The sequence below is a fragment of the Schistocerca serialis genome, chromosome 7 (assembly GCF_023864345.2).
Source record: "Schistocerca serialis cubense isolate TAMUIC-IGC-003099 chromosome 7, iqSchSeri2.2, whole genome shotgun sequence".
Lineage (NCBI taxonomy): Eukaryota > Metazoa > Arthropoda > Insecta > Orthoptera > Acrididae > Schistocerca > Schistocerca serialis.
Genome location: NC_064644.1, coordinates 227711736 through 227726308, shown reverse-complemented (window position 1 = coordinate 227726308; position 14573 = coordinate 227711736). Strand labels below are relative to the sequence as shown.

At 37.0% G+C, this 14573-nt stretch overlaps 1 protein-coding gene across 1 annotated transcript in view; it reads left to right on the top strand.

Moving 5' to 3' along the window:
• Positions 1-5614, top strand: part of LOC126412601 (ufm1-specific protease 2) — a 74709-nt gene extending 69095 nt beyond the window's left edge. The window contains exons 7-10 of the mRNA XM_050082268.1: positions 726-872; positions 1012-1138; positions 1298-1551; positions 4851-5614. Of these exons, the coding sequence (XP_049938225.1) occupies positions 726-872; positions 1012-1138; positions 1298-1551; positions 4851-5062 (740 nt within the window). The 3' untranslated portion in view covers positions 5063-5614. The remainder of the gene's footprint in view (positions 1-725; positions 873-1011; positions 1139-1297; positions 1552-4850) is intronic.
• The last annotated feature ends 8959 nt before the right edge of the window (positions 5615-14573 follow it).

Genomic DNA, 14573 nt, shown 5'->3' with positions numbered 1-14573 from the left:
TAAATCACTCTATATATTGTATCCTAAACCTCTTGTCAAAATCATCAAAGCATCAAAACATTTTACAAAGAAAACAAGGCTGTATTGCAGGTAATCTTGCTGCCAAAATTGCGAGTAATCCATCGCTTGTGTGTGGGGCCATTTACAGTCATGTGTAAGTCTTTGACTCCTGTCCATCTCCTGGTCCATGTGTTTGTTTTCCATGTCTCTTAAGATAATTTTGAACATACACCTCTCCATTCTTCACTGAGCAGCTTTCAGCTTTTGAATGGTTCCCACATTAAAAGTCCACGTGCTTTCCTCTCTACCTCAAAGAGAACCCTGCTGCCTAACAGTACAGTATTTTGATACAGAAGATTGAGACATCATGATAACAATGGTTATGATGTTGTGGAAAGAGCACTGCTGTAATTGACTTCTATAGAGAGAATAAAATATTAGTACATCTGTTGAGACTTCAGTTGTTAACTCATTCACTCAGAGCTGTTGAGCAAATAATGTGTGAAATTGAAATGCATAATTAATGGAGAATGAAGCTTTCAGATCACAGCAGTGTGTCCTTTATAACAAAACTTCCTGGAGGAAAAAAAGGTTTGTGCCAGATTGGGACTCATCATTTCATAGCATTTTGACAGTTGTGCATTACTTAAAGTATGTCTTTTTGTTCCTTTATATGCATTCTGAATGCTGTAATATGACAGTAATAACTCTGTGTCTCTGTTCAGCACAGATTCGATCGGTTTTGCATCAACAATTTCATCTCCCAGATGATAAGCCTTTCTTCCGGCGGGCAAATGCATTTGTTTTCCGTGATGATTTACCAAAACCATTTCCACTGATTAATCCACATGAAGGCCTCAATCCTTCAGGAGGTAAATATAGACAAAATATTGTGTGCCATTTAAACATCATTTAGCAAATATTGGTAATAGTAGTTATTTGACAGTAGTTCATACAATGATTTGTTTGACACTTTTCTTATATGAAGTCTAATGCAGTACAAATTTATAGTTAAAGGTGGAGAAGTGGCTGTTGTTCGGGGGCTTTACAGTTATCATCACTACATGCAAGACCGAATGGATGATGATGGATGGGGATGTGCCTATAGATCACTTCAAACAGTGGTGTCATGGTTCAGGTATGTTATGTAACATTCTGTGATTCAGTATTGTGACTGTAAAGTACACATTTTATGTAGTTAAACTTTCTTTCGCAAAAGTGATCACAACTATAGAGCATGAAGACATTAGCTGTTACAAGGCAGAGATGAAATAAAAACATAAATTTCTGATTGCAGGTGGCAAGGCTATACTGACAAACCAGTGCCAACGCACAAGGAAATTCAAGAATGCCTTGTTTCAATAGGTGATAAACCATCATCATTTATTGGATCAAAGCAGTGGATTGGCTCCACTGAAGTCAGCTTTTACTTGGAAACAGTACTGGGTGTGACTTCAAGAATTTTATCAGTGAGCTCTGGTGAGGAGCTTGCATATCAAGGAGGGGAGTTACTGGAACACTTTAGAACTCATGGGACTCCAGTAATGATAGGTATGAATTTAGTTAGCTCAGTACAAAACAACTAGATGCATCTATTTAATTGATTCACATTTTTACATGGTAAATATTAATGTGTTTGGCGTATAGCCTTAAGTTCACCTCTGCTCAGTACAAAACTACTAGATGCATCTAATTAATTGATTCACATTTTTAAATGGTAAATATTAACGTGTTAGGTGTATAGCTGTAAGTTCACCTCTGCCCTTATTCTCATAAGAATTCATTTATTAGCCCATGGAGATGAAAGATGAAAAATCACTTTGCACAAGCTCAGTAGCCTCTAAGATGACATATTCAGCTAAGAAAGCCAAGTCCGTGTCTAAGAACCTAACAGAGAAACATGAAATCCCAGATGTCTGATTTTCATTCAGGACCATACTTTAAAAGTATGATTGCTTCTGAAAATATCATGATACAGGATACATTTCATGGGTGAAAAGACTTTACTCATTAGAGATTAAATCTGTGTAAAAGTGATGGTAACATACAAAACAGGACAGCCTTCAGTAGGATGCTTAGCTCCTTTTATTCCTTCAGTCTGTGCAAATTTCTGTAGAGTCACGCCACAAGAATACCGCATTCTTAAGAGTTGTCCTCCAGAGTTATCCTGCAGGAAAAGGAATGCTGATAATGAGCAAGCTTTATCAGGAAAGGGGGGAGAAGTGATTCAGTTACAGAGTGTAAGCACTTGAGAAGTAGAAAAGAGGGAAAGGCATGTTGGGAAAGGGCAGAGAAAGAAGACTGTAATAAGACAGATAGAGATCAGTTTTCTAGACTATAACTTAAGTGAAAGGAAGAGCCAAAGTCAGTTGAAAGAAAAGAGCAACTAACAGCATCAGAATGATAGTCAAATGATTCAAAAGAGGAATAGAGGGAAGATATTGATTAATAGAGCCACTTTTCGTGAGTTATTGATGATTTGTTGATTGTGGCCACTTCTTCAGCTCTTACATTCCATTGGGCCCGCAGCATAGTGTACTTTGATATAATGAAAATGAAAGCACTAAAACTAGCTGCAATAAGGTAATATATTCAATATTTTACAAGACAGACCTGTTTCAGTTTAATTGCCATTATCAAGTGACCTGCAAAAATAGCATTGGTAAGATTATTTATACATAAATGATGGATGTTTAAAGATGTCGTAGAAACAGTGATAGCAATCCATCAAGCTTCTATGTACATCTGAGAACTCAACACTACAAAGCTGAGGAAACTGAAACTGTGTTAGAAATTAAACAGAATACCAAAACGAATAATTATGAACATTCCCAAACTAAAGCTGTACATACTTTGTAAACATATAGCATCATAGTAAATAACTGTCAGAATATTTGTCAAAAATATATTTTTTACATTTTTTAACTACAAAATATCATACTTACCTAAACTTGTGAGGAAAAAAAATTACTATAGATTCAGTATGGTTGTCATTTCCTACTCAACATAAGTACCAATCCAAATGTAAACATAAAACCGCCATGATTTTTGTGTAGATAATCTTACTGATGTTACTTTCACACATCACTCAGTAATGGCAATTAAACTGAAACAGGTCTGTTGTGTAAAATATTGAATATATTACATTATTGCAACAAGTTTTGGAACATTTTATTTTCATTGTCTTCAGATTTTGTTGACACTATTGTTTGGTACTCAATGAAGACAGTCATATTGAGTTTCAAAACTGACATTATAGATTATTTTCTGTAATTATTTATATTTGTCAGCTGTTGATGCTCGTAAGAAACTGCAATGTTGAATGGACTTTTCAAAATCTGTGATTTTGCAATTGTGCCTTTCAGCTGTCGGCAACCACCGGTCATTTCTGAGTGCACACTTTTCTCGTGTAACTTCTTAAGGTGGTAGGCTAAATATATGGAGTGAGATGGTGCAGCTGTTAGGATACTGAACATGCATTTTGGATTCAGTGATTTAAATCACTATTTGGCAATATAAATTTAAATTTTCCAAGGTTCTCCAAAGTTGTTTGTCAAAAATCGTTCCTTTGAAAAGGACTTGGTTGATTTTCTTCCCCATACTGCACCAATTCTTGCTTGTACTTCCTGCCTAATGACCTCGTAGTCGACATAACATTAAATCCTGTTACCTATTCGTACTTGGTGTAGGTAATCTTGTTCAGTATCACTCAGCACTAAGTGTTGAGGTGACAAGTGGAAAAATGGCAGTTACAAGTAGTCAGTAACAACTAAGTTCTTGTCGTAAGATCAATCGAGAGCAAATACAAATGAGAGAGAACCATAACGCAAGCAGTTGAACACTGTATCTGATGAAACTGCTGCAAACCTAGGTAAATGATGATAAGCGAAGGTGCACACATATTTAAGTGCAAAATTCTGCTAAAGGGCACACCCATTGTACTCTTGTCTTGTGCTATTAACAGAACCACGAGGAACTGTGTCTACGTGGCAATCGTGATATCTCGGGCTCCGTATGAATGCTGCTGCGTGGCAGGGAAAAGGAATCGCCGTCAGATCACACTTATTGACGAAAGAGATGTTGTTGGGGGCATAAGAGATTGATCAAATCTTAAAACTTGTTGTCCTTAAGTGTAGTTAGAGGACATATTTGAATTTGCCAATTTTCAACTTTCTTAAGCTTCATCTTCCTTTATTTTAACAGACTGATTCCAGCAGAAGTGATTAACCAATAGAGCTTCCAACTTTTTGTATACTTCTGAGTAATCAGTGTTTAGAGAGGAACTTTCAAACTATGAAATGTAATTTATATCAGAGTTATCAGAAATTGATCAGTTCCAAGGACAAGTTGTGCAAGCACTGTTTTTCTGAATGTTCAGTTTTGTGATAAATCATTTATATTACACACTGAAGCAGTTGATTAATAAATGCAGTTCTTCAGGAATATGAGCTAGAGAAACATTGTAATCTGTTCATTTAATCTCTAGTTCGTGGGTGAACTTGCTCAGACTTTTTTAGTGAAATTTGCCGTTATTAAAAAGGCCACCATCAACCTGGTTTCCATTTCCCACGCTAATGGTGTTTGCAGACAACATACCATGGAACATGCCTACCAGATAGAGAGCAGAAAGTGTAAATGTAAGCACAGCACTTGAAGCCCATTTCTGATTGGAAATGTTCCTGCAGCCTTCATGCAGAAAGCATTCTTATGCAGAGCATTAAAAACAGTAATTCATAAACTACTGAGCTACATTGGTGGTTCAGGTTTGCAGGAGAGAGGCAGGATCATTCTGTTTTATAAAATTTATAATTCTTTTGAGGTTATATGCCTTACATTAATCTCTCTTTCAGGTGGTGGTGTCTTGGCTCATACAATCATAGGAGTCCACTATTGCAATGAAACTGGGAATTTGAAGTTTCTGATTCTAGATCCACATTATACAGGAGTTGATGACCTAAGTATAGTTCAAAGTAAAGGCTGGTGTGGATGGAAAAGTGTTGAGTTTTGGTCAAAAGGGGCTTTCTATAACTTATGTTTACCACTGTGCCCTGTACTTATTTAAGTTATACACATTCTTTCAACTGTAAAGACTGGGCATGTTACTGCTGCAAACGCTGTATTTCCTGTTCAGTTTTATAACCTTTCAACACATTCTTTTTAATGTTGATGTTCTTTTGTCTGTGTCAGTGAATTGCATTTGATCTTGCATACAGTTTTGAGTGGCATGAATGACTTCATATATCTTGGTGTTAATCACCCAATTAATATATTTAACCTTGAGAAACTATGTTTGCAAGGCAGTTATGAAATAGCTGTTGCTGGTAACTCTGTAGACTAGTTTTCCATATCTGAAGGCCATACATACTCATCTTCCTTCATTATAAAATGTGGGTATTAACACTAATTTTTCTACTCATATATATTACTTTGAAAGAAAAGTATTGTGTGAAATAAATGTGCTATGCAGGATAAATGCTTTTAAAAGAATTGTTTGTAAATAGTATCCATCATTTGTAAGTTGTAACATGTTTGGTTTCTGCAGTTATAACTGCATTTCTTTCTAAAATTATTTGTTGACATTTTTATATTGTTATTTGTGTGATGTTTTATATGGTATTGTTCTATATTTTTCACAATGGATATTTAAGTTGTTGGTGTAAAATAAAATATTTCGTTTGTGAAAATTAGTCTGATTTTCTGCTTTCTGGTAGTACCGTTAATTCTTTGCTGCCAAGAACAAAACAGGTTTTTTTGTGAAAAAGAAAATCATGGTAAAAAAATATACAAATACCAGATGAGTTACACACCATCTTCAAACATTTTTGTAATGCACAAAAGAGAAGTCATGGTGGATGGAAAACTTGGAACGTCTAAGTTGCTGAAGATGAGAACATGTGTACAATACTGAGTTAATGAAGAAAGAGAATGAATGAATATTGTATATTCATAATAAAACTGAAGGTTGATGAAGTTCTTTCCAGATTCATACACCAGTTTGCAGCAAAACATTTTATTTTAAGCTCAAGTGCATCCTTGTATCTTAAATATCAGAAAAAGATACCTTTGCTATCTTTTTTCATTAAAATAACAGAACTATGAGTCCTCCCTTCTTCTTCGATCTTGATAATGTGAGATTGTACTGAACCTGTAATTTGCATTTTGTGTTTGATAGTAATGTTATTTGGGCTATTTCCTCTTTGTTTGGGTAGCACAATATGAAACCCTAGATTCCCACGCTAATGAAGTTTATTTTGTTTAATTCTTGATGTGTAAATTAGTAGGAAATAATCAGTTCAATGATGCAACGATCACATGTGATGTCATTTTGGCCCGAAGCTAAATATTGTAGGACACTGGCATGAGTAAAGAAACTGTCTCTTACAGAATCATTTTATGCCAAAAGAAAGAGAGAGAGAGAGAGAGCGAAGAACATGATATCTTCTTTCATATTTTGTAACTATACTACTTGTACCTAACCACCCTTTACTGTGGCTCAGTCTGCTTTAATGGCAAAGAAATAATATGGGAATTCAATATGTGTCCTAATCTCCTTCCCTCCCCTATCTCCCCTCCTCCTTCTTTGTCTATCTCCTTGTCCTTCCCCCTGTCTCTGTCCATCTCCTAGTCCTTCCCTTTCTCTCTCTCTGACTCTCCATCTTCTCCTCCTTACTCTCTCCATCTCCAGTTTCCCCCTCTCTCCCCCCCCCCCCCTCTCAGTCCATCACTACCTTCCCCTTTCTCTCTGTCCATCTTTTCCTCTTCTCCTCTCTTTCTCCTCCTGCTCCCTCTCTCTGTCCATTCCTTCCTTCCCATTTTCTATGTCCATTTCCTCCAACCCCTCCGCCCTCTCCTCTTGCCCCCCCCCCCCTCTCTCTCTCTCTCTCTCTCTCTCTCTCTCTCTCTCTCTCTCTCTCTCTGTGTAATCTTGAGCCTTGTTTATTCTTGTTGCAAGTTCAGATTCTGATGAAGTATTTTAATCATAAACCAGTAAGCCATAAATACAACTCTCCTGCTTACTACCATTGTTTCACTGTTTTGTGTGTGTAATACATAGTCTGTATGTGTCTAAACATTTATGACAGTGAAGTAAATCAGAAAGGTTTGGTAACAATGTTTTCCCTTTTTATATATATATATATATATATATATATATATATATATATATATATATATATATATATAAAAACAAAGATGAGGTGACTTACCGAACAAAAGCGCTGGCAGGTCGATAGACACACAAACAAACACAAACACACACACAAAATTCAAGCTTTCGCAACAAACTGTTGCCTCATCAGGAAAGAGGGAATATATATATATCTGTGTGTGTGTGTGTGTGTGTGTGTGTGGATATGTGCGTGTGTGCGAGTGTATACCCGTCCTTTTTTCCCCCTAAGGTAAGTCTTTCCGCTCCCGGGATTGGAATGACTCCTTACCCTCTCCCTTAAAACCCACATCCTTTCGTCTTTCCCTCTCCTTCCCTCTTTCCTGATGAGGCAACAGTTTGTTGCGAAAGCTTGAATTTTGTGTGTATGTTTGTGTTTGTTTGTGTGTCTGTCGACCTGCCAGCACTTTCATTTGGTAAGTCACATCATCTTTGTTTTTAGATATATAGTTCCTACGTGGAATGTTTCCCTCTATTATAACCATATATATATATATATATATATATATATATATATATATATATATATATATATAATGTGCATGAAAATATACATAATTAAATAATTTGATACCTAAAAACACACCCATATTGGAATCAAACACTGTATGTCAAACGGCAATCGAGTAGGTGTGTAAAAACACCTGAGTATTCGAATACAGCATTGTGTCAAAATTTCAAAGCAATCTGTGAAGAACTTCTGAAGATTCGAGATTTTGAAGAAATGAACATCTACATTTCTAATTTTATAGAAAATGTAGATGTTCCTAATTGCAAATCTTCAAAAGGTCTCACCCAATTGCTTTGAAATTTTGACACAATCTTCCACTAGTATGTGGGTGTGTTTCCATTTACGTATTTTTTAAATGTGTGTAATACACAAATTTATATAAATTTAATAAAATGGAAATTTTGTTACAAAAAATCTGAAAGTTACAGATACATCTATTATACATCATACATTAAAGAACTGAGCACCTAAAAGCACGTCCATATTAGAATTCAGTGCTGTGTCAGAATTTCAAAGCAATCGGTCAAGAACTCTCAGATATACACGATTTTGAACAACGAACATTTATATTTTATTTATATATATTTTTTCTTTTCTTACTGGCAGTGTGGTGTGTCATTTTGTGTGATAATATGTTACTGTCAAAAAGAAATTTAAAATCACAATAATCCATACTGTACACTGTCAGCTGTCTTACAGGATGATTTTATAAATATTCTATGTATGAGATTTTATTGTAATTACAGTGTTTCAAATCGCTTTTCCCTGATTTGTGTACCAAATGGAAACTGCAAAATACTAACTACAATGGACATATTAAAAATAAGCCACAATGAAGGAAACAATATTAAATAAAAGAATTTCAAACAATTTAAAAATTGGAAAGGAAAAAGAAACAATAAATTATGATACAATGCATAAGGTAATGACAGCATTACTTACTCCACTTGCTTCTGTGTATCAGAATTATTGCCAGTTGAAATTAATCATTCATGGCCCACCTTTTATTCAAACTTTGATTATTTAAATTTTTTGATAATTTTTAACTAGAAAACCTGACAATACTTCGCAATTGCTAAATACAGTAGAACCCCTGTAATCAGTCACCTTCTGGACCGGGACCATGGTTGGAATGAAAAAAAGGTCGGATTATTCGAAAAATCTAATAGTTATTGCAAAAAACATAAAAAGATATTTAGTACAAAAAATTAAATGATTTAACAACTAAAATACGTCTACAGTAATATAGAAAGATGTTTTTTACACAGTGTTAAACAATATATTAACTAAAAAACCTCTACACACGCTATAATAGGTATTGGTTTTAAAAGGAAAAACAACAAACAAATTACATTACTGTACTGTACTTAATAATGTATAAACGATATATACTGTAAACTAAAAAATGTTTATAGCACTGCAACACTTGTTACAAAGAACTAAACTACTGTATGTATAAACTAAGAAATGATTATACTATATGCATTGTTTTTACAGTAAAAACGAAGACAAATTACTCGGGAAAAAAAGTCAGTGATACATTTTTGTTTAGCAAATGTTATTCTAGATTTAGCTGCAGTGTTCCTCCATTTTTTTATCCACAAAACGTCCATTGGAGTTGAAGTTGGATTCAGCTCGATGTATTGAAGGTCGATGTCAAAATCGTTTTTTGCATCGTTGTGTGAAATCCGTGTGGGGGGGGGGGGGGGGGATTCGTCTTCGCCTTCCGAGTCCTCATTCACAGTTTGCTGGCTAACAGCGGCAACAATATGGTCATCATCAGGCTCTTCAAAAGTGTCATAGTCTTTCTCACATTCATTGATCCACTCTTTAACTTCATTGGCAGGGACATTCGGCTCCAGAGTTTGTAGATCTTCAGACATTTCTAGTGCGTCGCTGTTTTGATCATCTTCAGTATGCTCATTTTCAGTCTTAACTTGTGGCCAAAGCTTACGCCATGATTTCCGCAGTGTGTCAGGTTATAGTTCATCCCATGCTGCAGCGATTGCGTAGATAGCATCTTTGATGTTCAGGGATTTCATTGCCTCAAATAAGTTATGACATCCTTCAGATTTTTCCAAGATTGAGCTGATATACTTTCTGCGAAATCGCCTTTTTAACCATTCGATAACGCCCTGATCCAGTGGTTGGATGAGTGACGTCACATTAGGAGGCAGAAAGAGAGCTTTTATGTCCCCTTTCACTAAATCTTCCTCATCTGGGTGTGATGGTGCATTATCCAACAGCATTAGAGAACGAACAGGTAGATTATTTTTTGTTTCAAGTCTTTTTCGACCGATGGCACAAACTCGTAGAAAAAACAGGATTTAAAAAGGTTGCAGTCTGTCCAAGCAGATTTTTGATTGCATTAACAAACCGGCTAGGAAGATAAGTTTATATATTTGAATGCCCTAGGCTTCTTAGGTTTACCAGTGACAAACAAGGGGAGCTTGTGGGTACCATCTGCATTGTTACAAGGAATGACTGTTATTCTATCTTTTATAAGTTTCATTCCTACCACGGATTCATTTGAAGCTGCGAGCGTTTTTGCTGGCAACATTTTAAAGTTCAGCCCTTTCGATGTTATACACTTGGCAGGGTAACAGTTCATTTTCTTCAACAATTTCTTGAAACTTAACAGAAAACTCCTTAGCAACTGCGGCATCGGCAGATAGTTTATCACCGGAAATAGAAACAAATCGGACACCATGACGAGTTTTCCAACGATCAATCCAGCCTTCACTGGCAAGGTTGGATTAGAGGGGTTCTACTGTATGTGTGTGAATTGGACACACATCCTAACATCCTTCTCCTCCCCCCTATCTCTGTCTATCACCTTCCGCCCTACTCCCTGTACATCTCTTATCTCACATTCTCATCTATACATCTCCTCCTCTACCATCTCTCTGCCCATACTGTCATCATTCACCATCTTTATATCCATTTCCTCCCCATTTCTCTTTCAGCCTCTTCCTTCCCTCTCTCTCTGACCTTATTTATTGTTGTTACAAACAGAACCTTGATTGGGAATAGAAGTCAAAATGAATAGGTTAATCTGTTGAAATCATTGATACACAGGGTATGAGAGAGACCTTTACAGCTGCTGGACCTGTGAGGATGGTAGCTCTAATAATTGTATTTCATGTGCTTTTAATCTATGAACATGTAGGTTTATAAAAGTAGTGGTGTCAGTTGTGGTAATTTGACCTTTCCACTCGCACAAACACAATCCTGGCAATTTGTGTGAAACATCAAAGCATTGGAATGTTGACAAACATTGTTCATTGTTCCAAAGTGTGTGTGTGCGAGTGTATACCTGTCCTTTTTTCCCCCTAAGGTAAGTCTTTCCGCTCCCAGGATTGGAATGACTCCTTACCCTCTCCCTTAAAACCCAAATCCTTCCGTCTTTCCCTCTCCTTCCCTCTTTCCTGACGAGGCAACCGTTGGTTGCGAAAGCTAGAATTTTGTGTGTATGTTTGTGTGTCTATCGACCTGCCAGCGCTTTTGTTTGGTAAGTCTCATCATCTTTGTTTTTAGATATATTTTTCCCACGTGGAATGTTTCCCATATATATTTTGGCCACGACATCTTGGTAGATGATTGTTGCAGTGTCTGTGTGTTTATGGGTTGCATTTTTTCATATGACTTGTCAAGCCAATGGCAGCACGGCATCTCTTGCCGCAATTGTCACAAGTGTATCTGACTGCTGAGGCAGGAGCAGTGGTAGCATTGCGAAGCTTTTTCTACCTTAATCTAACAAGCCTTCATCATGCTTCGACATTCCAGATGATTTATCATCTCGCCACTCTGGTCTCATGCGAGCCCGTGCCTCCCATCTGTTTGTGTCGATTCCAAAGCTCTCCATATCTCGTTTACAGGAGTCCTTGAACCTCAATACAGGACATCCTACAGGTCTTTTGGCTATAGAGATCTCTCCAAGCATCACCTCTCGTTGTAATCTGTCAGGATCCATACGGTGGACGTGTCCCAGCCAGTGCAGTCGTCTCTGCTTCAAGATAGCTGAAATACTGTTGCAGTTAGTTTTAGATAGCACTGCTTCATTGGTTACTGGGTCCTTCCACGTTACTCTGAGGATGGATCTCAGTTACCGCATGTGCAAAGCATTAAGGCGACGTTCTTGTTTGGCATAGGTAGTCCATGTTTCCGATGCATACAAAAGGATGCTGAGGGCGCAAGTTTGATATACAAGAATTTTGGTGGTCAAAGAGAGTTTGTTGTTTTTCCAAACACGTGTAGAGAGTTTGCCAAAAGTTGTAACAGCTCTTCCAATGTGAGCATCAATTTCCTTGTCAACAGACATGTTTGATTCTATAGTAGATCCAAGATAGCAGAAGTTATCTACGACTTGCAGAGTAGTGCCATCTAGTGTGATATTTAGCTTTGTGTTAGCACCCTGAACCATAATTACGATCTTACTGCTGTGAATAATGACAGTAGTAACGCTGGTGTGTGGGTCAATCCATTCCACTGCGCAGACAGTAGCTCAAAAGACTGTCTCATTAATTTTGTGATACAGTTGGTGGTGGCTCCAAGGCATAATGCTTGGGATGCTAACTGAGGTCCGTCGAATTCTAACAAAAGAGGAAGAGTAGATAATAGGTACCACTCTGGATACTACAGTAACGGGGTAGGGCAGTGGCATCAAAACAGTAATAATCAGTGGAATTCTGACACGGGAAAGCACAGTCAGTTAAATGTAAATGGTACTTACCAGTAAAGTGGTCCAGTACAAAACCATACTGTTAACATGAGCTGGTAGACCCAAAATCCAACTGTCAATTTCATCAACATGACATAAGAATCCCTCCTGACTATGGTTCTGATAAACTAGAACCAACCACATTATGCCCTCTGGCGACAGTTGTGGAATGGAGTGAGTGCAGAAAACACAGTTCAGTGAACCTTTTAGGCTGTAATGAAGATACAGACATTAGAGATGAGTTAGGTACTGGCCACTACAATAGCTGTGATCAGTGTAAAAATTTAGTTCAGGCCACTATTAATGTTGTTGTGGGGAAAAAAGTCTGACTACAATTGTTATTGACTCAGGTGCCATTGTAAATGTGGTGTCAATAAGTCTAATAAGATTACTCAGTTTATGATAATACTTATACAGTACACAACTGCAAAATTATTGGAGCAGTCTGTGTCGGGTCATGACATGTCAAAATGCCAGATGCAGATTGAAGTAATTATGGGAAATGGAGGCATAGTATGCCCGTTCCTAGTCATAAATGAACTAATCGTTGAGTACTATTCTGGAATAGAACTTCTGTCGGAGATGGATGCAAAAATAGACTTCTCCTTTGGAAAGTGCTATCTGAGTGTTGATGTTGAAGATATTGCTGTAGACTTGATAACGATGAAAGCTGAACATGATAATACTGCCAACACATGAGGATCAAGTATACTGAGACGAAAGATTCACAAATTAGTAGCCAACCTCCTCACTATAGCACTGCAAAGAATGGCAAAGACCACGTAAATGACAAAATAGTACAATCTGTATCAATTAACCCTCAACAGAAGGCCGAACTAAGAGACTTGTTATTAAAATATATACTCATTTTTAATAAGAAGCCATATATCATACATACTCATCAAACAAGAGAGAGTGCCTGGAGACCGAGCGCAGTGGTTAGCACACTGGACTCACACTCGGGGGATGACGGTTCAATTGCACGTCCGGCCATCCTAATTTAGGTTTTCCATGATTTCCCTAAATTGCTCCTTTGAAAGGACACAACCGGCTTCCTTCCCTAATTCAAAGAGACCGATGACCTCGCTGTTTGGTCTCTTACCCCAAACAATCCCACAGTGACTGGAGAGATGACAAATGTTATAACAGAAAATCATAGAACCACCACTGTCATCTTATTGCAGGGCTTTATTAGCAGCTGTCAAACCAGGTGGAATCCATTTTGCACTAGATACTTAGACCATTACTCGAATCATTGTTCCGTTTCATACTAGACCAGAAAATCTTGACAAACAATTAAAAAAATTTCGTGGTGTTAAGTTCATTACAAGACCTAAGAAGTAATACTGGCAAGTGGGCTTCTCAGATGAATCTAGAAAACATAGTGTGGTCCTAATTGCAGGAAGAAGCTATCAGTTTTGTGTGTTAACTTTTGGATTGAATGTAAGTTGTCTTATCTTTATCACTGTGTTAGGGACTGATGTATTGGACGATGCAACCTTATACGGAGGTGACTCATTAATAGCTACTCCTACATGGGAAGAACATATTGGTTTACTAGAGAGGACGTTAAAGAAGTTTTCAATTACAGGAGTCACTGCAAATCTCCAGAAAACAATGCTTAGGACAGACTAAATCAAATTCCTGGACCATGTAATTTCTTCAGCAGGTATGACACCAGATCCAGATAAATGAAATAAAGAATTCCCTATTTCAATAACTAGGAAACAACTTAAAACATTCCTAAGATTGTGTTAATTTTTAGACTTTCTTGCCTGATTAACTTCTAAACAGTAAAGCACTATTAAGTTTGTTAAAGAAAAATACACTGTGGACTTGGTCGTGCAATGAAACATGCTCTAGTGCACTCTGAAATTTTACATAACCCTGACATGTCAAAAGATTTCTGTATTGTCACTGATGCCCCTATGTCAGGATTGGGGCTTGTCTGTTTCAGTTCCATGAAGAAAATGGTAAATTTGATGTTTATGTAATAAGTTTTGCAAGTGTTTCACGTACTGAATGTGAATGAGCGTATTCTGCCACAAAACTGGAAATCCTGACTATAGCCTGGACACTGCAGTTATGACAAACACGTTAAAGTTTTCTTTTATCACCAAGTTTTATGACATTTAAACTGCTGACATGTAAACTGTTTAATGCACGCCTGGTGCTTT